The 25,966-nt window shown below is 50.8% G+C and overlaps 1 protein-coding gene across 5 annotated transcripts in view; it reads right to left on the reverse strand.

The window, feature by feature from the left end:
• GRIK4 (glutamate ionotropic receptor kainate type subunit 4) overlaps positions 1-25,966 on the reverse strand; it is a 159,354-nt gene that overhangs the window by 15,157 nt on the left and 118,231 nt on the right. For all 5 annotated transcript variants that reach the window (XR_007629874.1, XM_050323231.1, XM_050323232.1 and 2 more), the window contains 6 exons: positions 21,417-21,578; positions 17,052-17,204; positions 16,060-16,164; positions 9,699-9,806; positions 8,572-8,775; positions 425-538 (listed from right to left, as the gene is read on the reverse strand). Coding sequence is in view for 4 of the 5 variants with exons in the window: in XM_050323231.1 (XP_050179188.1) it covers positions 425-538; positions 8,572-8,775; positions 9,699-9,806; positions 16,060-16,164; positions 17,052-17,204; positions 21,417-21,578 (846 nt within the window). In the remaining variant the exon portion in view is untranslated. The remainder of the gene's footprint in view (positions 1-424; positions 539-8,571; positions 8,776-9,698; positions 9,807-16,059; positions 16,165-17,051; positions 17,205-21,416; positions 21,579-25,966) is intronic.

Below are 25,966 nucleotides of genomic sequence, written 5' to 3' on the forward strand. Positions count from 1 at the left end.
CAACCTGGGCTAGTGGAAGGTGTCCCTGCCTATGGCAGGGTGTGGAACTGGATGGTTTTTAAGGTCCTTCCAACCCAAATCAGTTTGTGATTCCATGATTTTATAACAGTGCAGGGCTAAAGGCACTGAGCACACCTCACACAGCAGGCTCAAAGCCAAAATAAAGCCACCCTGTGACCCCCAAAAAATCATCCTGTGCCCAGGGAGGATGGGGAAGAGGAGCCAAGGGGTAGGGGGGTTTGAGCAGGAATTGAATCCACCAAGCTGACACACAGAGAAAAGAAGGAAATAAAGGTCGAGCACATTTGCGTTTAAATAAGAAACCCAAATATTTTTATGGGTCGTTCATTTTTTCTTCTACAACCAGGCACGTTTGCATGCAAATAATGGAGGGACATAAATGGTTATAAAGTAAGTCTCTTACCATATGAACTCTGTAGAGAATGCTAATTCCCAGAGTCATGAAGGGCTTAGAGAAATCAATCACCTTCTCCCGCTCCGCCGTGATCGTCAGCCCCGCCACGGCCAAGTCAGCTTTCTGGAGAGAGAGGATACACAGAGAAGGTCAGAGCTCTGAGCCTGGGGAAGCAGCTGAGCCACACCTGGGGCCACACACAGGACACCTGCCCCTGGAGGGTGGATGTCCCACCTCTCTGGGCCATCCCAAACCCTCTGTGGAAGCCGTGGGAGTTTTGCTGGGATGGTTCAGGCTGGGCTCGCACGTCCCTCTGCCTGGGAGGATTTCACACAAGCCCTGCTCAAACACACTCCAGAGTTTCACAGATGCCACAGACCATTCTCCCCCTTTTTCCTTTCCTCACCTGGATGTTTTTCTCTCCGAACTCACAGTGGGGACCCCGCTGTGCTAACAGCAAACACACCAGCAGCCCCTGCTCTCAGCCTGACTGCCATTTCTATTCATCTAAGGCTTTAAAACCTGGCACAACAGGAGCCATCAAAACAATAAATATCGTGTTTATCTACAGAAGATACAACCTCCCCCTTCCTGAGCCCCTGTTGAGCACAGCTATCCCTTCCTTGCCCCTTGCAAGTGCCACAGGTAGGAAAGAAAAGCAGCATCATTACCTACATCCTTTGAGTCATGAAGTTCACAAACCTGCCAACCCCAGACTTCCCCAAAAATTCAGAGGACTGGCATTAAAACTTGCAGATTGACTTGCAAAGCAGACGAGATTAGGGGGAAGAGAAAAAAAACAAAAATAATTCCTTCCCGTGTTAATACCCTTGTAATACTGATAAGGGATTTGAATTTTAAATATTATTTTTATTACTTTCGCTCTTTTAAGGTCTGTAATTGCTTTCTGTAAAAATGAAACCTCCACTCCTTTATCCATTTGTTTGACTGCTTTGCAGGAAGGTGATTATGCATGGGGAAGAAGAGAAGGGGGGGAAAAAGAAAAGCTGTTTGCACCTGTTGTCCCTAAATTTGACAAGGTCAAAAAGCCAAGGTACCCTCAGGCCTGATGATGGTCCTGATGGGAGAGGCTGGAGTTGCAAGAAGGAAGAGCAGCAGTGCTGGAGGCAGCAGGAGGAAGGAGAAGGAAAAGAAAGCCAAGGTGATCCTCAATCCCAGTGAAGGGGGTCGTGGAGAAGGTGACAGTCCATGCAGGAATGTTTTATTGGACACGCTCAGTGCCAGATTTTTGCACTTGTTTCCAAGCAGCTATTACAGATTCTCAAGAGGTTCAGGCTGGGATGAATTATGAGCTAAGGAGAATTTCTGCCTAGCCAGACATTTACCCACAGGCTTTTTAAAAGACACCAATAATCACAATGTGGTGTGTGAGCAGTTGAGCCCTGTGTAAACACCAGCAGATTACTAAAATGGGATCAGTTCATCTGTGCAACGTGGCATGTGAAGAATTTTATCTACAAGGAAAGCCTAAAGCTTCCTAAACCTCTCTTGTCTCTGCTTAAAAGGGTTTGCAGGTACTATTGTCCCGGGGAGAGCTCTCCCAGCAAAGCCCCTGCTGAAGATACAGCTTAGTCTGACAATGGATTTCTTCTGCCAGTTCTCCAAAGTAAACACAGTTCCAGCAGCAAAGCCCCACACTAAAGGGATGGTGAATAAGCCACTGTCAAAGGTATTTCATGCCAGAGCTCTGAGAACATTTCCACTCCCATCCAAGGGCCAACACAAGGGTGCTGATGAGAGGAGCTCTCATCTGTCCCCAGATTTACCCAGCTCAGCCAACCACCTTCTCAGGGGAGCATCAGTGACCTCGGTAATTATAAAAAACTCTGATTATTCTCCCAACTGCCACCCTTTGAGACCCTTCCAGAACACGCAGAATCACAGAATACCCCGAGTTTGAAGGGACCTTTGTCATTTCAGGTACTTTTGCCACATCAGAGGTGCAGCACCTGCTCCAACCTGTGCCCAGATCCACCTTCCTTCTCCCATGCCAGAACTTTCTGTGCAGCAGAGCCCCAGCTCCTGGTGGCTTTATCTTTCACTCTCTCTCTCTTTCTCTCTCTGCAGGCTCAATCTCTCTCTGCAGGCTCAGAGTCATGCAAGTTAAGAGCTGATTCCTGACAGAGAGAAACTTTGATGTGGGGATGGCACGCAAAGAATTCTCTGCCTGAGCATCACCCATTTCATGCTTTCAACTTCGCTTCCCCGTGTTCACAAAACTTCTTGTGATTCACTGAGCTACAGGGGAGCTCTGCAAACCTCAGCACTCGCCAACCTCCCCCTTCTGAGCACAGGCAGGAGTGGGAATTTTATGGGCTAAGCAAAGAAATGGATTTTTGCCTTGTGCTTCTTGCCCCCTGTCCACGTTGGGGCTCTGGGGAAAGGGAGAAGGGGAGGAAAAGCACAGAGGGGGAAGAAGGGGGCAAGCACTGCTTGTTGGTTTTCATCCTCCCAGCACAGTGGCAGCTATAAATGTCAGCATGAAACAGGCTTAGAGAGGGACCCAGAGCATTTTGGGAGCGGAGACAGCCACTTCTTTTAACAAAGCACCGCTTAAACACGGCGAGAGGCAGCCCAAGCTGGGGCGGGCGGGCGTGTGAGATGAAAGCTGCCACACCAGCACCAAACCTGGCGTTCCCGTGGGCTCTGCCCGCCATCAGCACACGGGCTCTGGCTGCCACCGGTTAAACACGGGGGGCTGAGCCGGCTCCTGCGGAGGAACAACAATTAAAGAGCCTTAAGGAGCAAATTGCAGGGACTGCCAGTCCAGGGGCGGCATCCGCCCCCTCTCCGCGGGCGCTGACAGGGCTCAGCCCGGCGCTGATGGTGATGAATGGGGCTTGACGTCAGCCCGGGAGGAGAGGATCCCTCCGGAGCCTCCCACGGCATGGGATAGCAGCCGGGAGAAGAGCCCCGCTCCGGCCCCGCAGCGATTCACCACCCCCTGTCAGGCTGCGGAGACAAAACACGGCGAGGAAGCCTGAGCGGTGCAAGGCTTTGGGCTGTGCCTGTGTCAAACTCACGGGAAACAAGCCAGGGGGAGGACAGGGCTGGGATCTCCTCCAGGAGGAGGAGCCCCTTGGAACAGCACCTTGGGAGCTCCATCCCCTGGGTGCTGGTGGCAGCATCATTCCCACCAGCGCTGCCCCCAGAGCACTGACAGCAGGACCAAGAGCACAGAAAGCTCTCTGTGTGCCTAAAGAGCCTCCTGGAAAGGTGAAATAGCTGCTCAACCTTCAGACCCACCTGGCCACCAGGTGCCTGTCCCACTGCAAACCTGTTGGGATGCAGTGTGATCTCCAGAGGTTCCCTGCTGACATCAGCAGCAGCCACTGCAGGGAGGTTTGGATACATCCTGCTCACCTGCATCTCTGCATCTGCAGATCTGCCCCCATGGCACGACAGGTCCAGCTCTAGCAGGGGATCAGTGTGCTGATTGCTCCTGTTCCAGCTGCCCACCTGATCTGACAGCAGCAATCTCAGGTTGAGCAGCACCCAGGCTGTCTGCCCAGATGCACATTCTTGCATTTAAAGGTAGAGCCTTTAAATGTCCTTTTAAAACCCCCAAACACCGATTTGGGGGTTTTAAAAGGACATGCAGGAATTCTGCCCTGTGAAAAGTGACAGCCTGGAAACCCTAGAGGCTGCAGTCCTCCCTTGAAGCCAGGGTGGGATGACCAGGAACCAGAGCAGATGTCAGCCTCAGATCTGCACAAACCCCTCTGCCTGTCCCTGGCTGTGTCTGCACAACAACTCCCACACCCCTCCTTGCTCCTCCACCTCCCATGGCACACTTGCCAGCACAGACAGCGTGCAAACAGACTCCCCCTCCCTCCCTCCACCCACACACAGCTCTTCTCACCGAGCACCCACACCCACTGCGAGTGGAGAGCAGGACTCTGACAGTTTACAAGCATCTTCTCCCTCCTTTCCCCTTCCTGCCCTGTCTTTGGAGCAGCTGAAGGGAAAGCACCACCTGGCCACTGGCAAGGAAGGTGGGAAACCACCACCCCAAAGCTTTAAAGTCCTTTAAGGTCTGGGTGTTTGCTGGTCCAGAGGCCAGACCCGTCCAGGAGATGGACAACTTCATCTCCTTCACTTTGAAAAGAGCTCTGATCATCACTGACCCGGGACAGACTCAAACCACTGACACACACAACAAAGGTCCAGCGTTATTCCACATCATCTCACTTCCCAAATGACTCTGCACAGTCACTCACTCATCATTACAAGCTCCTTTAAGTGCTTTTCCACCAGCACCAGCCTCACCCAAATACACTTGCCCTGGAAACACTCACAAATCTGCTGTGTTGGCATCACCAAAGGTGATCAACAGATCACACTAAACAATGCTGAAGGAAGCCTGGACAGCTGGTAGAGGCTGCACAAAGCACAAACCAGTCCTTTCCACCCCATCCATCCTGCCACAGGTGAGCAGGACAGGGGACTGTCACCTCCTGGAAAAAAAAACCCAGCCAGCCAGAGGTACCCAGGCTGCATCAGAGGGAGGTTTTTGGGGACGTCTTTTATCAAAACTGCAGCATCAAATCCTGCCAACAAATCAAACTAAACCATACCATCTCCCATTACCTCCCCTCTACGCCCCAGGGCATTCCTGCAATGGGTAAATTCGGGAAGTGCTGCTGAGGGATCCCCCAGACAGACACAATTCCATGTGGAGGACGAAGGGAGCTGAGCACCAAGGGCTTGCTGGGAGGCCCTGAGCTACCAGGACAGCAGCTGCAGGCTGGGTGGGACAAGGAGAAGGCTGTGAAAATACATTCCTTGGTGTGTATCATGCCAGGGAATTCATTTCAGCTCGAGGATGAGCTGGGGAGAGGGGGAGAGAAAGGGAAGAGCAGCAGGGACTGCGAGCCAGAGGCTGCACTGCAGTGGGAAGGAGCCAGACGTAATTCTTCCAGCCCAATTGTCCCCCAAGGCTCTAATGCCAAAAAAACCCAGGAGATGGGAAGATTTGCTGCTGCCCCTTGTTTGTTTGTTGTGGGTAGCACACGTGTGCAGTGTCAGCTGAACTGCTGGAGACCACAGGCTGTGCCAGAGCCGGGAATGCTGATGGGGGAGAGCAGCTTTACTGCCCTGCTCCTCCAGGGAGGAGCCAATCTGCCTGCCCTGCATGCTCAGAGGGACAAATTAGCCCAGTGCCTTCCGAGTTGGTGACATCTTTCACAAGATAATGGGCTCAAGGGGCTTTTCAGGAGGAACTGTAGTGAGAGGACAAGGGGGAACAGCTTCACACTCACAAAGAGTAGGGTTAGATGGGATATTGGGAAGAAATTCCTCCCTGTGAGGGTGGCACAGGTTTCCCAGAGAAGCTGTGGCTGCCCCATCCCTGGCAGTGTCCAAGGCCAGGGCTTGGAGCAATCTGGGACAGTGGAAGGTGTCCCTGCCCATGGCAGGGGGTGGAATGGAATGATATTTAAGGTTCCTTCTAACCCAGACCACTCTGTGATTCTATGAGTCCTTCCAAGTGATTTCTCCCAAGCCAAACCTCCAGCAGCTGATCCCAAAGAGTGCAGGATTCCTGCCCTGCTGACACAGCCAGAGGTGTCTCTACAGCTCCTCCCAAGCCACCCCAGTCCCCCTTTTCCTTACCTCTCAATTTGTTTTGTGAGCAGGTCGATAGGATATGTACTGGAAAATTTGGGTCAAGCACAAATTTATGTTTATGTAGCATCCTGCTCAATCATATCATGGTGCACAATTAGCTGTAATGGAATTTTCAGCTCTTAAGAATAAATCAATAGCTGGTTAATTTAGAAGCAATAAAATGAAACACTTTTCCCATATATAGCCTGGAGTTGCTCTGAGGAGATTCAGTGCCACGGGGGGATTACAGGAAAGGCACTGCATGGAGCTGGATAATTCTCTGACCTTTTGGGCCTGCACATTAAGTGTGTGTGAGTCAAAGCTTCTTTTCTGACAGCTGATCTGGGTGAAGGAGGAATCTGATGCCTTCTGTGTGCCAAAGGCTGGATGGAGAGGAGTGTCCAAGGGTTAAATCCACCCCTAACACAGGATCTGCTGGATCCCATGGGATAGGGGATGAAAAAGGGGCTGCAAGCAAGGAAAAACTCCCCTGGGGGATGCCAAGGACAGAGAGGAACCCCTTGGACACTGCAATGCCCTCAGAAAGCCACGTCCCAAGCAGCCCTGAATGAACACAACACCAAGCACACAGCCAGCCCTGCCCTGGCTGACCTGACCCAAAGTGCCAGTCCCTGGGATTGATCAAAAACTTGCTGAAACCACTATAAAGACCCTAAGGGACACAGCAAGAACAAAGCTGCAAGAGAAAGCTGCTTCTCTTCTCCAATTTGTGCTGCAGCCTCACAGGCTTTGCCAGCTCTGCCCTGCTGGAGCAGAAGTAAAAATCCTCCTAAATAAGGCTCGAGCTGCAGAAGAAACAAAACGGTTTCCATGTGAAGATGAAGTTGAAACATCTACCACCAAAGAAAAAACAAGCCTCCAGAAGCTCTCATTTAATGGAGAGGCACTGCCAAGGTTAGCAGGCTGAAAGTCTGGTGGCTGCTCCCTTCCTTTGTCTGCACAGATCACACGCTGCTCTCGGCGCCTTCCTTCTCACCCCTCCTGAAAGGAATGATGCACAAGTGTAATTGTGTGTGCCTGTAGGTACACAGGCAGAGAAAGATGGATAGAAAACTATGCCAATAGCCTGGGGCATCTGCAAACAGCCGTGCAGAAGGCTCTGTTAAAAGAGCAGATGGAGGTGGGATCTCAGCTGGCACCGGGAATTATCGCTCCGCTGGGAAAGGGTGACCCAGGAGGCAGGAGCCAGCTCAGGAGAATCTGCAGGCTGTTCCATGCCCTGTCTCTGACCCTCAGCAAATCCCAAAATCCCTCCTTTAGACTTAGAGTTGCCCCACCTGACCTTAGGCACTCAGCTGACACTCCTAAGGTGGGACGAGCATCAGCCAGGTGGGGAAGAAGCAGAGAGATGCCAGTGGGCATCTTCCAGCTGATGATTCCATGATCATCCAGGGTTGGAGAAGACCTCCAAGATCCTCAAAAACGCAACCTTCAACCAAATACCACCCAATAAATCACAGAGTGAACTGATGTCCGCTCATCTCCCACAGCTGGGAGGAAAGCTGTGGCAGGAGCCCCAGGGGATGGATTTGGGCCCTTGTTCCTCTGCTCTGCAGGACGTAAATGATGGAGGGACTCGGGATCTCCTCTTCCACAGTGGTGGAATTATCACAAATACACCTCACTGAGGATTTGCCACCAGCTGAGAAAATGTCCCTGGGTTCTCACAGCTTTGGTAATGATGAGACAGGGTAGAAATAAGTGAGTAAGGAAGAGCTGCCTTAAATAGCATCAATCTTACTGTTAGCTTTGGCTAAGCCTATTTTACTAAGGATCTCAGAGCATTTTGTGAGCTGTATTTAAGCTCCAGGAACCCTGGGGATGGGCTGCCTTTAGCTGCTGAGGAAAACAAAGAGCAGGGAGGGGGGTACAGGCTGGCTGGGCACAGGTGTACACAGAATTATGGTCAAACCCAAAATGTTTCTTCTCAAAAAAAAAAAAAAACCAACACAAAAAAACAAAACACAAAACAAAACAAACAAACAAAAAACCCCAAACAACAAAACAACAACAAAAAACACAACTCAGAGTTAAGGAGCTGAATTGCATCATCCAAAACTTTTCTGGGTGGAAATGTAAACCTTACCTGCTTCCCTCCCAAACAGTGTGGTTTTGTGAGGTGGTTTTTTTTTACAGTTTCTACCAAGCCCTGTGTATTTTCCTGTTGCAAGCTTTCATTCATCTTTCCACTGAGAAAACAATCATCCACTCTGCAAGGAGCTCTTATGCAGGATCCCAGAGTTCAGGTGTCTTTTCCAGCAGAGTGAGCACCCACTGAGAGCACCTCGGGGCCCTGTTCCTGCTCCTGCTGTCACACCACCACAACAAACACATCTGCCACTGGGAGAACACATGGCCAGAGCCTCATAAATGGACTAAACCACCCCTCCACAAACACACACCTCAATCCTTCTCCTCCCGGAGCACTTAAAAAAAACCCATCATCAGGGTTCGCCAAGTCCCGCCCGAGGGGGCAGAGTTAAAAAGAGCAGAGTTAATCCACTTACCCGGGCAATGAGCTCTCCAACCATCCCTGTCCACGTGCCGTTGGCCTCGGGGACCCCGTAAACGCCGTCCCCCACGAGGTGGATCTTGTAGTTGAAGCGCAGGATCTCTGCCAGCTCCTTCAGCATGTCCACGCAGAAGCCCTCGTAGCGGTCGTTGCCCTCCAGCTCCTGGTGGTTCCACTTCAGCATTAAGTAAGGGTTTTCCTGCAGTGAAACTGGGCAGCTGTCATTCCCATCTTAGCCAGCACGGAGCAGGGAGGGCACTGCCAGGGTGGCAGGAGCTCAGGGAGTCACGGGGTGGTCTGGGTTGGAGGGGGCCTCAAAGATCCAACCCCGATTATAAGTGGCACACCATCCCAGTATGGATAGAATTGATATGGAGAGCTTGGTGCTGGGGGTGTAATTTCCACACTGGGACTCTCTGGGCGGCAGATTTATCCCAGTTCAGGAAAAGGGATCATGTTCTGGGGGCTGTTTCCGACTGGGACGTGCCCAGAGCAGCCCAGTGACTGCTCTGAGCCACAGCAGGACGTGCACACCCAGCTTCTCTTGGCACAAGGCCACCTCTCCAGCCTGTCCCCCCCTCTCAACAAACTTTGTGGGACACAAGGAAATAGGATTTTGGGTGTCTTTAAGGAAGGGCCAGAGGCATTGAAAAAAAATCACTGGACAGGCAGTACCTGGAAAGGGAAACCTGTTGAATAAGGTGGTGCTTGTAAATGTGATGTCTTCATAAAAATTGTGCCCATCTTGGCCAATTTTTTTAATTTTATGGGTTGAAGGGACAATTGTCCCTTCCAACTTACCAGCTGTATGCAAAAAACAAGACCATCATTCAGAGATGAATGTAAAATGGCAGCGTATCCCCATCCCAGCCCTCTCCCCAGCTGCTTCTGAACTCATCAAATATCATTTCCATATGAAACATCAACTTGAGTTTAATTACACTGTCATGAATTGTCCTCAGTGCTGTAATTAGAGATTTGATGGCCTGTTCTGGATGAAATCAGCCTGCAGTGCCTCATGCTGGGGGTCCAGGGGGGTAGGGAGAGGGAGGGATATTCCAGCTGATCAACACCCCAGTGAGCTGGGAGCTAGTGGGAACTGCAGGTGACCCCCTCACTTACCAGGATGGTGGTGACAATGAGCGTGGTGTTGAACAGACTGTCTGATATGTTGGAGGAGAAGATCCTGTTGTCCATGCTGAGTCCTTCAGACACGTGCCAGTGGCCAATCTGGAGGGATAAACAGCACAATAAGGGAATTTACAGGGCGAGTTACGGCACAGAACCCGCCATATGGCTCTGGTGAGTGACAGCCATCGGGCTGGCCTGTCTGTGAATGCTCCATTACCTTTACAAGGCACCCCCCACAACAGGTCAGCAGAGAGATTTAACCCTCTGGTGCACCCCCACCCACCTGCTCTGCAGTGCCAAAAACCTGTCCTTCCCACATGTCCTCCCTGCAGCAGCTCCCTGGGGCTTTGAGGTGGTCAAACAGCCCTCTGTGCTGCCCCCAAAATGCCACCAAGGTGGGTCAGTCTTACCCACACAGCCAAACCTCCAAGCTCTGCCCTCCACCTCGGGGGCAGGTGGTGAAAGCAAGCCACGTCCTCAGTGGTGCTGCTCCGTGACTCATCTCCTCTTGCTGCCTCTATGGATGCCAACCACTCCAATTAAGCACCTCCAAGCTTTGATCCAGGCTCGTCACACCCAACAGCTCTAATTTACCCATCCAAGCATCAGTGTCACCGCAGCAGAACCCAATTCCCACCACGGGTGGCAGGGACCAGTCCCCCAAGCGCTTGGGAGGACGCTGTGATTCAGCTGTGACGCAACATATCCATCCTGCTGCCTTCAGCCAGGGGGAGGAATATTCAACAGAACCTAATTTTAACTTCAAGAGCCTAATCTCCCTCCCTCAGAGCTCTGGGCAGGGAGATCAGCACCTCCAGCAGCTCAGAGCATGCAGATTAGACTCTGGCTAAAGGAGCCTCTGCTTTTCCTCATGGATAGAGGGGTGGCTGAGGGAGGCCAGCTCCCTCTGAGACCACTTCTCCCTCCTGTTTTTCCTCTCTGTCCCCATCAGTCCAAGCCCTCTGGATGACTGTTGTTCCTCTGACAACACTGAAGTGAGGTGGTGTGGCCCTGAGTGGCAGCGAGGTGACCCCAACGCGCAGGGGAGCCTTGACGGCTCTTCCAGAGCCAGAACAAATCCACTCCCAGCTCCCCCGTGCTGCCACGAGGCAGGTTATCCCCTGGCTGTGCCACGGCTGTCAGGGTGGCAGGAACAAATGGATTTCTGTTCCGTCACAGAGTAATCTTGTTACGTCCAAGGAGGCGGGCGGGAGGTGACACGGAGCAGCGACCCAGAGCAGTGGGAAGTGCAAGCAGGACAGCTTCCACTCACAGTCACAGAATCACACGGAATACTCTGAGTCTGAAGGGACAAGATTATCAAATCCAGCTCCTCACCCTGCACAGGACACCCTCGAGAATCCCCTCATGCTCCTGAGAGCACTGTCCAAGCAGTCCTTCAGCTCTGTCAGGCTTGGTGCTGTGACCACTGCCCTGAGAAGGAGCATGCAGGGAAGGCAAATGTGTGGGAAGCACTAACTCTTGGAGGCTCCCCACTAACAGCAGGAGCACTGGTGACGTCACCAGTGCCACCTGGCAAACTAGGAGATGGAGGCACAGGGATGGTGTGCTGGAGCAGGATGGGTGCAGATTTTGGGCACCCTGTTCTCTCGACGGCTTGTTGTGACTTACAGCACCAGGGTGACACTGCAGTGCAGGACCCACCTGTGCTGGGGAACAGCAGCCTCAAACTGGGGGATTTGCCAGGTATTTCACAGGTAGGGGGGTCCTTAAAGCACAGCCTTTAAGTGGCCTGCACAGGGTCTGCACGGATGGGCTGGGATGAATCCACCCCAACCCTGCACAGAGGTCTCTCCTCCCGCTGGGATTGCTGAACAGCAGCGATTTCCTCCCAGGGAGAGTCATCACTCATAAACATTGCCTCATTTTTTTTCCCCTCCTGGATTTCCCAACCAGAGATTAGTGACAGATTAACTTTAATTTTAACAGCCCTCGCTGTTCTCCAATTTGTCCCTCCCCTGCTGGCACATGCTGAGACTAATTGCCTGCCTCCTCCTCTGACAGTGCCGTGGGTTTGACCTTGCTTTTCGCACAGCACCACAGCCACACTCCCCCACGTGCCAGGGTACTTCCCCCCAAATCCTGGGGGGGATTCAGCTCACCACTGTCCCCCTCACAGGCTGACAGAGCCACTGATTGACTCCCCACACTGCTCACTGCTTCCGAAGTGCAACCTGCCAGAGGATGTCTGGGATCCTCACGCCTCTCCCTTTCCTGCAAGATGGATGTCAAGGTGATTTTAATCATCTCCATCTACATAGAAAGAGCCTCTGAAAAACAGAAAACATATCCATCTGCAAAATGTGCTGGAAAACAATCAAATCCCCCTCGTGGACCTGGATGAGACCATCCTGTTGTTAAGGCTCTGGACAAGGGGTTCAGAGTTTTTAGGACTCGGGATTTTTTAGCAGTGGATGTGATTGGTCTGTATAAATACACCAGGTGGAGGAGGTCCACTGCAAAGAGGTAGAACAGCTTTCGAAGCTAAAATGATGGCACTGGCACAAAAATAAACAGACACAACCCAGCCAGAAATAAACAGCCTGAAAACTGGAGGAGTGTTCCTAATGATCACAGGAGCTGAAGTGGTGTCACACCTGTCCTAGGAGAGCAGCAAGAGCAGCACGGTCACCTGGGTGCAAGTTGGAGCTTGATACCTTCAATTGATGCCTACCCTCAATTCAGCTGATCTGCAAAAGGTGGTTTTTTTGGATCAGTGGCACCTCAAGATTTCTCATACTCCCCAGAAACCCCCAGCAGCTGACAGGATGCACGTGGGGCATTCCTGGCTGCTCCTTCCACCCTGCAGCCCCTCCATGCAGAGGCTTTGAGGCTCCTCATGGTGTGAGATGATGAAACACCACTCCAACTAATGATTTTAATATAGTCACCTGCTCAGTGCCCTCTAGGCAGGGAGAGATGACATAGCAAGACCTCTCCATAATCCTCAGAGGCACCACAGGTACTTCCCAGCCCCATTCCCAGCTTAAAATTAAGGTAAAGCCAGGCCTGAATGCAGATCTTGGAACAGGCAGGGGAGGGCAATAAACCCAGACACCTTCTGGGCTCTGATTAGCAAGTGCTGTCCTACAGCTTGCATCCATCACCTGCCCTTCCCAGTGCCCCCAGGGAAAGGGAGGAGTGCAGAGTGCAATCATCCCTCATCAAGGTGCCCCAAGGAGAGGGAATTTAGGAGTGCCTGGGTAGGGGGGAAAACAGAGAATAAAACAAACAAATGAGGGAAAGCCCTGGGAGGACAGGTCTGCCATGGGGTTGGCACTCCTGAAGGACAGCACTGCAAGGCTGATGCCAGCACAGCAAGCAGGAAAAAGCTCTCCTCCACTGAATTTAGGACAGGGCACTGAAAGCAGCAGCTGTTAAAACCTGAACAACCATGAGACATGCACACAACCCTCCCCAGATGTTCCCTCTGGACATCAATGACGCTTGGCAGAGCCCAGACAGGGTCTGACAGTGCCATGTCCGAGTTTGTCAGGCCCTGGGGGCAAAAGACACTCAGCTCTTGGCAGGATCTGTCCCTGGGTCCTTGCTGGGGGTAACAGCTAAGGAGGAACAAGTCCCATCGAGGCTGATTAGCCTCTTCCAAGTTAAAGAGGTTTGATGCAGCGAGGATTGCTGAGGGTCTCAGAGCTATCACTGGGAACTCATCTGTATCTCATCAACATAGCAATTAAACAGCCCCATCACTGCACTGCTCTGTCTCAGGACACCAGCACAGCCTTTAGTTAAATGGAGACTAATCTGCCTCACTTAGGACCAGGCAGAGCTGGGGTCAGTGTGCCTGAGGCAGCTCCAGCCCCACCACAGCTCCCCCTGCCCCTTTCCCTTCCTCAAACACAGCCCTTCCTCATCCCCCTCTCGTGCTAAGCTGCCAAGCACTCCTCTGAACCCACAGGGGTGTGCTGCAGTGTTTTTCAAAGGGGCAAGGAGAGGCAAAAAAAAAAAAAAAGGCAAAAAAACCCAAAAAAGCTGACATTTCCAAACTCAGCCCTTGTCAGATCTATAGATCACCAGCACATTAATGAGCCTGTGCTTTATCGAGCATCCTGTGAACGGGGGGAGCAGCTCTCATATGGCTGTGGGGAAAAAAAAAATAAATAAATCCCTCTAGTTAAGCTAAATCAGGAAAAGACACGTTTGGTGCGTTACATAAATATATTAAAAATTGGATGTCAAAAAGCCCTGCCTCCCCTTGCCCAAAAGCAACAGCAAGCTGGAAAGCCTAAGTGCCTCTAATTTGTTTGCTGGCTGGATCAGCTTCAAAATTTGGTGAACTCTCTGTCAAAGCTGGTGAGCTGGAAGTCCCTGTGGCTTCACTGGATGGAAGCAGAGAGAGGAGGAGGGAGAAAGAGGGAAGGAGAGGAAGAGAGGAATGGGCAGAGAGCATGAGCTTGATTAAAACTAAGGAGGGAATAGAAGTGTTTCAAACAAGAGCCTGAGCAAATCAGTTAATGCAGCCCTTGGGAACAACATTGTCTCCAGGATGTGAACGCCTGTTCTTCAGCCCGTTTTCCCTTAATTACATTATTTCTAATGATTTATTTAGTCCTTTTTATTACCAGAAGCCAGGCTGGCAATGAGAAAACAACCACCTGTGGCCCAGCAGAGTGGCCTTTGCCTTCCCTGTGCAGGCAGGGAAGCTTTCTTTACAAAGCCACAGGCATTCAGAGCAGCTTTACACAAATTTGCTGGTGGGTTTGTGACAGGAGAGGGTTCACAGCCACCACTACCACCAAGGGACTGCCCTGGCCTTCCACAGCACCTTTTTTACTGTGACTGGAAGTGATACATCACCACTGCACCCTGATGGGAAATTTGGGAAGGTCAATCCCAGCACAGCTTTCCTTGGGCATCTCTGAAACACGAAGCTCCTCGTTTGCGGAGGTCAGGAAAGGTTTTCTCCTGCCAGACCAGGTTTGTGGGGGAGAGCTGAGTCTTCATTCTCAGGGCAGATCAGGCTGCACTCAGAGCTCTCTGTGGAGCTCTGGGAGAAGCTCTGCTCCAAGAGGACCTGAGCCTTTACTGTGAAGTCCCTGCCACATTTAAACACATCAAAACCAAAGCTGTCACAGGGAGGTTCGCAGCGTTTTCTTCCCGGATCCAGCTGAATGCACGTCCTTATTAACGCAGATGGGCTTGGATCTGTCACTTTTGTTCAGAGGATGATGGGCTTGGGACAGGATTAAAAGGGCATTGATGCTATCAGAGATCTCACTGTGGGGAAAATGCCATCCTGATCTCCCTCTCACTCGGCAAAAGGCAGCATCAAAGCCAGGCTGTCACTTGACAGGTAAGAACTGGCAGGTAACATCCTTGCCAAGGCTGAAATTCAGTGCTGCCAGACCAGGGAGATTTCCTAATGCCAAAAAGCTCTGTTGGTGAGGGGAAGATACAATAGCTTTTGTTCTCTGCCAAAGTCCAAGAGAAGTGGCAGTCTCTGAGAAAAGGGCAGCAGTGGAGTTGTCAGCAGGGATATGAGATAAAACCTCTTTTTCTGGGACTTCTATTTAATTTTTTTTCCCCTGAATGAAGTGTGGATTTACCACTAAAACCTTAATTCCTTGGGCTTGTGTCATGCAGCCTCACCAGTCTGACACTCGTGGCCCCACCTTAACCTTGGCTCAAAGCAGAAAATATCCCTTGGACAGAAAGAGGGTGACAAGGAGAGAAAGGATCCACGCTGGGAGGAGTCCAGGAGCACCGAGACAAAAAGCAAATGAGAGCCTGAGCTAAGCAAACCTGTCATAGGGGAACCATAAACCGAGGGGTAAATGATCTGGAACTTCCCCCCCACGTGCCAAGTAGGGGAGAGATGGTGGGGAGCTCCTGATATGGGGTTGGCCCCTTTGCTTTCCCTCACAGAGGTTGTCTGGAGAGGTTCATAGTACCCTTTTTTTTTCTTTTTCCCCGTTTCATGGGAAATTCTCCTGTTTTTCCAAACAATTTTGAGCAAACTCATCCAACAAGCTTAAGAACAAAAGGGTCATGAGCGTGAGCTCGTACCCGGCACAGACTCCCCGCCCTGAATTACCTCCTGCACATGAAGGTTGCTGTGACAGGACGGAGATTGGCTCTGACACCACCACCTCAGGGGCCTGATGCACGAAGACACATCCAAACTATCCCAGACGTGCTCCTGACGAAGCGAAACCCGCCGTGTTCGGCAGCCCAGGCTCGGCCGGAGCCGCCGCGCTGAGCACCTCTCCTTGCACGGGAGGGGGGTGTCTGCAAACCCCCTTGGGTCCCCACAGCAGCAGCCTGGGGCCACAACCTCCCAGGGGACACAGAGATCACCCTTGGGCACTCTTACCTGCCGGAACCCGCCACGGGTGTGCTGCAGGATTTTCAGGGCGTAGTTGGAGCGTTGGCCTTTGCTGTTGAATTCGATGTGGCCGGTGAGACCTTCCAATTCTACCTGTCCAAGAGAGACTGAGTTACAGCGCCCAGCGAGGTGGATCACCCCCCCCAGCCACCCTCCCAGCACTGCAAATCCTTGTGTCTCCACCCTGGCTGCTTGCAGGGTCTGGAGGGGAACAGGGGGAGGAGAACGAAGGGCAGGGCTCCCCCAAATTTCCTTGCTTTGGACTAACCACCCCCACAGCCCCTCATCACCTCCCCCCCACCCCAAGGCTGAGCAACAAGGGCAGAGCTAAGGGAAGCTGAAGGATTTTGTTGTCAATGGCTAAGGGTGAGATTTAAAACACTCATGGGCAGAAGTGGTACAAGGCTGAGGTCTGGCTGAGCTTTCCCTTGGGGGGAAAAATGGTTTCTCGAAGTTTCCTTGTCTCAGTTGCCCCCTAAACAGACTCAGAAACCTGCTCCTTCTGCATGGCCATGGAATCATACTGACCAACCCCAGGATGAAGCTGCAGAGTGTCCTCCTGCCAGAACTAGGCTTGTTTGCTTCCAGCAACCACACTTTTGGTTCAAAGGAGCCCAAACCCTTCCACAGGGGAACTCACATCTTGCCACTGAGCTCCAAGCAATTGTACTGCGTGATCTTACATCAACTCAAGTTCACTCAAAACAGGGCTCAAACCACTCAGAAACATTCACACTTTAGCAAAAAAAAATAAAAATAATTTAAAAAATCCACTGAATTTCAGTTTTTTCTGCAGCAAAAACAGGGAGTTTCATGTCGTTCCAAGGCGGGGCACAAACCAGCCTTTAGATCTGCTCTCTTTTCACTCCCAGTGCTGCCTTCAAACAGCACAAACCCCGCCAGCAACCAGCACAGCTCTTGCTGCTGGCAGTGGGGAGCACGAGCTCTGCTCACAGCAGCACCCTTCAGCCCCCTCTCACCATTCTCAGGTAGTTCATGAGGCTGGTGCCGTGCTGCCAGATCTGGGCAGAGCCGCAGGACAGGGGCTTCACCCCGATCTCCTGGCTGCGGTTGAGCTCCTGCACGGCCGTCACCACGGCGTACACGGCGTCGAAGAGCAGGGCAGAGGAGAGCTGTGGGGGGGAAGGGGGGTAAAAATCAGACAGCAGGACAAAAATCCAGCCCCCCCACTGCTCCTACAGGACCCTGCAGCAAGCAGGGCAGTGCCTTATTCACAACCCCTTTTTGCTTCCTTGTTCTTCAGAATTTCTTCCACTCCTGTCATCTTTCTCTCTGTTTCTGCCCCTTCCCATTCGTTTCTACCTCAGTTTCCTAAAGTAACTAACTTTTTCTAATCAAGGGATGTTTTTTTTGGTGACTCTGACCAATCTGCTGGCCAGGGGGAACGCTCCTGAGAGCATCAGGTTTGTGGAGTTCCTAAAATGGGCAGCTAGGCAGAACAGAGACCCTGTGCCTGCACGCAGAAGGGAAGATGACTGCACCTCTTCAGCCATTATTAGGCACCAGTGTGTGTGTCCTTCTCTGTCAGGCAGATCCACATGAGAGGAGGTTTTGCTAGACCTGCTTCTCAAGCAGCCAAATCCTGGTTTTCAGACCCCACAGAAACCATCCAGTGCTGAGCTACACCCCCCCAGTCTCCTGCTGTAATGGCACTGCTGAAGGGATGTCCAGGCTCACCCAGCTCATCCCCTCTCCTTCTCCTCCTGGCTTTGTTTGCCTTTCATCAGGTTTCTTTGTCCATCAAGGCTCACAGACCGTGTTTTCTTGCCCGAGCACAACTGTTTCCATGCCTTTGGTCCCGTTAATAATCATCCATTTTCCCTCTCGTGTTCACTCTTGCGACGGAGATTTCACTTTTAATTACTGTCACCTCCTGACTCTGCTGGAATTAAGCCGTTGCACCTCATTACTACCAAGGCTACATTTTCCTCATGGATACTTCCAGGAGCATCCTCTTCCCATCCCAGCTCCTGGCAACGGGCTCAGTCTCCAGCCTGGGGCTGCTTTCCCCACCTTGCCCTGGGTGTGACTTAACAGCACTGCAGTGGAATCTGCATCCTCTCCTCCTCCCAGAGCCTGGCTAGGTTTGTTCAGTGCTGCCAGTGGCCCTGCAGGGACAATCTCTCCCAGTTCAATCATCCCAGCAAACCTTTGGCTTCCACTGTGTTAACTAATTGGAACAGAGCAAGCCAGAGTTAACCCTGCTTGAACTTCCTGAGATTGGTGGTAAGACCTCATTGACCACGACGGGCTGGGATTAGACACTTAACAAGCAGCACAAAAACCTTAAAACCTACAAGCCAGCACGAGTTAAAAGGCAGGATTCCAGCCTAATGCCAGCAAAACCCCAACCACCAGCTCTGGAGACCTCTCTCTTCTCCAGCCCTGATCCCATTTGCTCTGTCCCATTCCTCCTGCACTTGCCAGTTTAATCAGTGTTACACAAACACCATCCAGGTTTCTCCAGGGAGCACTGGGCACCTTGACTGGCACCTGCCAGTCTTGCAGCTCACCTGCCTCCCACGAAACAGGCAGCACCTTTGGTCATGTGGAGTTATCTCTGCTAACAACGAGCCCTGCCTGGCTCCAGAGCTGGGAGGTTTTGTTTTTGCTAAGCTTGATCTAAACATTCCCCTCCTGGGAAGCATTTTCCAGAGATCCTTAAAGGAGATGATATATCCTTCTCCCTGCCTTTATTTCTTCCTAACAGGGCCTCTCCAGCCTGTCCTGTCCCCAGCCCCTGCTCCATGAAGCTCTTTAGCACACACATAATTTTAACTGGGAACTTAATCCCTCTCAGGTCACAGGATGTCACCCACAATCAGCAATTACTTCCCTGAATCAGGAGCCAGATTAACACCACCAGTTGGACAAATGGAACTGTAATGAGACCAAACACAACCCCTGTGACCCCAGAGCTTCACCATTTCGTACCAAATCAGAATATTGGCCCAGCATTTTTAACTGTCTCCTGCTGGGTTCCCATTTCCATTTTCCCTGAGCAGTTAATGATCTCTTATTATCTGGTGAGCAAGAGACTTGTAGATCTCAGTGAAGCATTTGACACGACTGGCTGGGATGTTTTTACTCCTTAGCTCTGAAAAAGTTGTCAGGATTTCTGGCAGCCCCCTTATAATTTCAAGGAATTTAGGGAACTGGGGAGGGCAGGGTGATACACAGGATCAAGTCCTTGTGGTAGGGAAGGAAGGAAGTCATTCTGCCACTCTTCACTCAGATAAAACAGATCACATTCAACACAGCAAGGAAATCTGGGATGCAGCTGTGTGGAGGAAATCCATCCCCAATTGCAGGGTGCTGGGAGTGCAGCAGCACTCATCTTCCTCCCAACCACAGGCCTGCCCCTTCTAAAAACTTAACAGCAGTCAAGTAGAATAACCCTTTTTTTTTTTTTTAATCTCCCATGTAAAGGGCATGTTTAAAGGCAAGCTGCCCTCCAGGGAAATACTGCACAGGTTTGGTTACTTTGGGTTGTGCCACGTGGGTTTTTTCTTTTCCCCTTTTCTTCCTCAAACATCAGCATCTGTATCTTTGCCCCCCAAAAAACGTAACACGGAGAATTAAAGCCGTTAAAAACCCTGTGAAACAGACTTTACAATCTGGATTTTATTCAATGACATAAACACTTAATTACAAACATCTGTTTTAGCCTAAATTCTAATTACCAAATCTAGCCATCTGTAATTTGAATGATTTTTCTCTGATTCCCTTTTCTTTGCAATGTGATTAATGAGAATGGCATTAGAGCAGGCAGCTCCCTCCTCCTTTGTCAGATGCTCCCTCAGCTCTAGAAGAAAGCCCTGTGATTTTGCAGCAAGCAGGAAACCTCCCTCCTGTCACTTCCAGCTGTTGAGCTTCCTTCTCCCTCTTCAGGACGAGCTATTCCATGAGACAACTCCTTCCCAGGACTACAAGGGGAAGTTCTAGCACAGAGGGATGTTCCCTGGGAGATGAGACCTGCCAGATTTCTGCCACTGCCTGGCAGAATTTCCCTCACAGACAAGGGAAAGGAAACACATGCCCTGCCTGGGAGTATTTCAGCTCTGCTCTGGAACTTCCCCACCCAGGGGAAAGCCCTTTTTCCATCACCTGGGGCACGGCAGTTTGAAGAATTCCAGGTATAATCCTGCATCCTTCCCACCTGCAGATTTTGCTGGTTGCTCAGGACAGCACAGGGTGAGAGGTTCCAATGAGAATTTTAATTTCCCATCACACCTGCTGCACTCCTGTTCCTACTGACTTCTGCTTGTACTGTTAGAGGGAAATTTGTTTTTAATGCCTCTGAACTGTCATCCAAATAGGAAGTTTCCTGGTAGCAATCCCATGGAGATTCAGCAAGGCAGGTAGTAAGTGACTGGAACGGGGAGGAGTGAGATCAGAATGGTCCCAGGCACCTCCAACAGGGCAGAAAAAAATAATAAGGGCAGAAAACTCCTTATTTTGTCTGTTAAGGATCACTTTGTGGTGACAATAAGGTTTTGAGAGCTGCCTCAGCTCGTCAAGGGGACTCTGAGCTCATTAAAAAACAAGCAAAAGGGTTCCACTGATGGTATTTTCTTTCTCTCCCCTCCCCCAGCTCCAGGCATGGCACCCCTGATGTGGCAAATCTGCTCTGCAAACCTTCCCAGTTGGGGAGAATCCCTAGGGAAGACTTCAGCCCTGATCTGCACATTCATCAGGGAGATGTTGGAGCGTGGAACACAACACAGCCTTTTGGCATCTGCCTCAGCCCAGCCCTTTCTGTGCCATCTGCATTCCCAGTCCCTCTGCCACGAGCCATTCTTTACTGGAAGTAAAACACACAGGGACAAATTTCACAAGGGAAACACTGAATCAGAGCTGCATCATCCCCTGCACTCACAGCAAACACAGTCCAAATTAAGATTAGGCTGGAATTTAGAGCTCTACACCAGCTCAAGCACAGAGAAGCCCTCTAAAGCTCTGCACCCCAAGGCCCCTTTGGGCAGCCTCTGACTTTCATGATCACTTTAGTATTCACCAAATCAAATTCTCCTCTGGAAATCACAGCTTGATACCCAAATTCCTCTCCTACCTACTTAGCTAAAATGCTCTGTCTGGCTCATCCTTCCCATTCCTCTCCCCACAAAAGCCAATCCAAGGTGCAGCAATATTATTAAATTTAATAATTAAAAAATGTGCCCTTTGACACCAGAGCTTCTACCTCTGCATTGCCAGGCTCTGCTCAGGACCATCCTGAAGTTCCTCTCACAAGGTTTTTCCTGTTGATTTATAACTGTTTCCAGCCCAGGGAGGCTCTGGGGGTGATGGGAAGGAATTTTACTTACTGCTGGCCCAGTGAAGGGAGCGTGATCACAGTTCTCCTGCCAGGACTGGTTGAGGCTCTGGACAAACTCTTGGAAGAAGGCATGAGACTGGTTGAAAATGGAAAATCCCAGGATGTTGACTCTGTCGTCCAACAGGCTGTCCAGGCGCTGGAGGGAAAACTCCTAAAGCAGCACAAAGCAGAAGGTGGGATTAGAGGAGAAAACAGGCACTGAGAGCTTCAAAACCACTCAAGCCTTGGAGGGAAGATGGGACTGTGGAGTGATGAGACCTCATATCGGGGATGAAACCCACCCACTTGTTGGTGAGGAAGGTCTAGGTGCTAAACAGGATTTGTCAGCCAAGTCCACGGTTATATTGGCCAAATGGCACCAAAAAAACCCCCAAACCCTGCAGAAAGGGTTCTGGAAAGCTTCCATTCCTGAGCTGTGGTTCCTGCCAACCCCACCTGAGCGTGGTGTTCCTTCTGCAGTTATAAACCATCCCTCCTGGCAGGAGTTCCCTGCGACACCGAGGTCACAGCCCAGGCAGGGAGGTGGATGATGTATTTCAGATGAAGCCAGTAACCTGCTCCAACAGCCCAGAGAAGGTCAGCTCTGTTGTGGGAGGTCCAGAGCACACAGAGATTTATATTTCCCAAGCACTGCTCTCTCTCTCTCTCTCTCCAAGGCACTCCCAAAAAAACAGATCCCTGCTGTGGTCACTTTGAAAACACTGCTGTGCCTGAGAGCCCCAGGCGGTGGGAGGACACCAGCAATGGTTCTCCATCCAAACCCAGGGCAGGAGGGATCCCCAGGCTACCAAGGCTACTTGTGGAGACCCATATCTGGAGAGAAACCAACCTCCTTTCTTTATTCTTCTGAATTTCCTCTGAACTGGACCCCAGCCTGGGTGACAAACATCATCTGCTGAGTGAAGCCGCTCCACCACCACGACCAGTTTGGTGACACCGAGCTTAAACTGCTAAATTTAAACCAGTTCCTTCCCACAGGAGAGAGAGGAGGAACCTAACCCTGACCTACCTAATTCCTAACAACCCAATCTTGCAGTGCCACCAGGAACCAGGAGGAGATGCCACTCGTGGGACACCCTGATGCCCTGGGGAGGGTGGGAAGGTGCTTCCACTGTGGGGTTTGGAGTTGGGAGTGTCCCCTCACAATTCTAAAAAGCAGAGTGGTCAAATGCCTAAAAATGACTGCAGATTATAAAAAATTACAGGAAAAAAAGGGAAAGCCCTCCTTTGCTCCTCACATCAGTGGAAGCAGTTACACGACAGATTCCTGGAGAAGGGTCCAACCCTTCTTGTCCTATTAGCAGGAAATAATGGCCCCTTCCTCACTAATTTCTCTTTTGCTAATTGCTAAAATGGAGCAGGAAGGTGGGAGTAATAATAGTTTCAGGAACTGCTGGATGCCCATTCTCCTCCATCACTAGCACAGACGTCTCTGGGCTCTGTGGAGTACGAGATTTTCAGCAAGCCAGGCCATTTTTTAATCTTTGCTGCGTTCCCAGGCACGCAGGAACAGTGTCTGTAAATCTCCAAAACATGGACTTACAAGACTATTCCAGCCCAGGCAAACTCCCACGGGGATGTGATCAGACACAGGATTAAGTGCGTTTTGGACACGACCACATTAGCGTTGGGTAACATGAAATTGCCTGTGAACTATTGATTCATTTGAATGATATTATCCTGCTGCCTCCCTGACAGGTTATCCATTTACCCACGGCATCCTGTCAGCCTGTGCAACGAGGGCAGGTGGCTAATGAGGAGCTGGGCCTGAGGAGATGCTGGATGCAAACGGAGCAGCAGGAGATGTGCTGAGCCCCCTGGAAAAATACCATCTCTCCCTGCAGCCAGAGCTGGGAGGCAAATTGTGCAGGGCACGAGGCAAACAGCTGCCTGACTGCCCTCCTGGCTTGGCTGTACACACAGAAGGAAAATGGGATGTTTTGCACCAGAACAGCCACACAGTCCAAGGCTTCGTTCTCAAGCCAGACCACCCCAGCATCCTCTCATTGCATTTATCCATTGTGCCTCTTCTCCCCTGAAAACATTCCTAAGCTTTTGAGGCTGCAGGTTTGCTGTGCTCTGCTCCTTAATTGGCAACTAATGGTGAGGGAATGAGCCCCTCTGGTCTCACTTCACCCAGGGAAGCCGAGGCAGGGGTGAGATTTGCTCCAGCCACGCAGCTGAACCCACAGCTCTGACTGCTCCCAGTGCCGTGGCCACTCCTGGCAGAGTTTTTGGAGGGATCTCCACCTGCATCAGCCCCATTTCCTTGGGGAAGTTCCCCGGGGCTGGAGGTAGCTGCCAGGGCTCGCTGCCTGCACAGCAACCGCAGACAGACCCCGACACGCTCCCCCCTAGAGACACCAATTTGCTCCGGTTCAAATGTGAGCAGCAGCTTTTCCCAGCTCTCATTAGCAGTGGCTGGTTTGGTCTTTTTCCACAGCCAGCACTCCCCCACCCACATCCATCTTTTTCCAGGCAAGCCTCCAGCTGCAGAAAACCCCACTCCTGTGGCTGTCCTGTCCATAAAGCAGCACCTCTGTAAGGCAGGGGGATGGCATGGCCTGCACTCAACCCTTTGCCTTCCACTGCTCCCTGCCCCTTCCCTCTGCTCCAGCTCCAATCTTTTTCTTGCCTTTAAACGTTTTTTCCACCAGATATTCACAAAACCACTCTGCAGACCCAGGTCAGGGGGAAATGAGCCGTGAGCTGCCTAAGCAATGAGATGGAGATAAACCACCCTTGGGGGACACACTTCATTTGCAGTGGGATAAGAGAGATTTGGTAAGGTCAGGCTTTGCAAGGAGGGCAGAGGGGTGAGAGCATCCAGATACTCAGCTCAGCTTCTGTCCCTGTCTGGGTTTTTGGTGGTTTTTGTTTTTGTTTTCTTTTTTTTTCCCTTTTTACACACTCATTCACCACGCTTGACATTTCCAAACCCACGTTTTGCAAACACAAACTCATTTGCCATTCAAGGCCTGCAACCTCTCAGCTGCTTTCCCATGGCAGGAGGCAAACACGGGCAGGACAAGGGTGGAAAACCCCGATCTCAGGGGTATTTTCAGATGGAGATCCAAGGATTTCTCACTGAGACAGAGTAAAACTGACTTTTGCCTAAGCTACCACCCTGCCTCAGCTGCTAGACAGAGCTGAGGGACCTAATTCCTACACTGGTGCTTTTGCAGGCTAGAAGATAACTTCCCAATGCAATCAGAGCAAGGAGCCATTAGGAAAATAACCCACATTCTGTTTAAAAGGGGACTCCAAGCCTCCTCCACCTGTGCAAATACAGCTTGGTAACCACAGGCTTTCAGGCAATGGCAGGTGGGCACGAGAGGATGTGAATCAAAGAGGTGGGTGCAAATAGCATCTTCCTTATTATCTCTATTCCATTACCAATTATTTGCCCTCCTTCCTCCTACACTGCAGCAATTGCAGTAGTTGACCAACACTTCACCCTCCACCTCAGTCCAGCCTGAAGCACAGAGAAGACCACTAGAAGTGATGCCAAGCTGAATTCCAGGGACACAAATCCCAAATTCTTCCCCCTCTTTTCACTCTTTTTTTTTTAAAACACCCACCAAAAGTCAACGTTCTGCTTCAAGAGGTCTCAGGAAAAATAGCCCCAGAGGGCCAGCAGCCAAAATTAATGAACTTTTACAGAGGAAAAATCCCCAGGTTTTGCTCAAATCACAGCAAATTCGGCAGCAGCACCAGGCAATTACAGCGTAGACGCTCTGACTTCTACTACTACAGGGCTGCAACCACCTAAATATGTGCTGTTAAATAACAACACTTAGCAATTCTATGGCACTCTATATTTTCCAAGTGCTAGGCACACATTAGCTAATTGAATACAAAGGGCTTCCCTGGGAGAAAATGCTGGAGGAGTTATTAGAGGATGAAGTCACTCCCGTGCTTCAGCAAGCACTCGACCTGCACTCTCACTTCACAGCAGGAGACAAAACCTGTGTGTGGAGTGACCCCAACACTCAGATCACTGGGAGAACATGGCTAATAAAAGCCACAGGGCCAAGCTCAGCAGTTCACGGGTTTAGAGCCATCAGCTTGGATTTGGTGTCGTCGCTGGCTGTGAGTTAAACCAGATTTACAAGGCCTTTCACAAGGATTTGCTCTGTCATAGCAGGATAAGGCCTAACTAGCACATAAAGGTGGTGATGGCATAAGAGTTTTGAAACACAGACATTAAGCTGAGGTCTGATAAAAATACAGAAATACAATTCTTCATTAAAGATGTTTTTTTTTTTCTTTTAAAAAAACGTTACTTCTTCAAATAATTATGCTGTTTTCTATAGGAAAGAATTAAAACCAAAGTTTCCCATCTATCCCATCTATATCTGGGAATTCTTGTGCCTGGAATACCAGTGTCACACCTGCCTGGGAAGCAGATGTGTCTCAGAGTGAGGAGCTGCCTCCCCTGCACTGCCACGCCGCTGTCTCACTCCAGCGAGTGGCTCCTCTAATTGCTCCCCCCGCAGTGCCCAGTTTGCTATTCAGCACTCCCTGCATCAGCTATTG

Source organism: Myiozetetes cayanensis, unplaced genomic scaffold (assembly GCF_022539395.1).
Source record: "Myiozetetes cayanensis isolate MyiCay16 unplaced genomic scaffold, myiCay2020 scf29, whole genome shotgun sequence".
Classification (NCBI taxonomy): domain Eukaryota; kingdom Metazoa; phylum Chordata; class Aves; order Passeriformes; family Tyrannidae; genus Myiozetetes; species Myiozetetes cayanensis.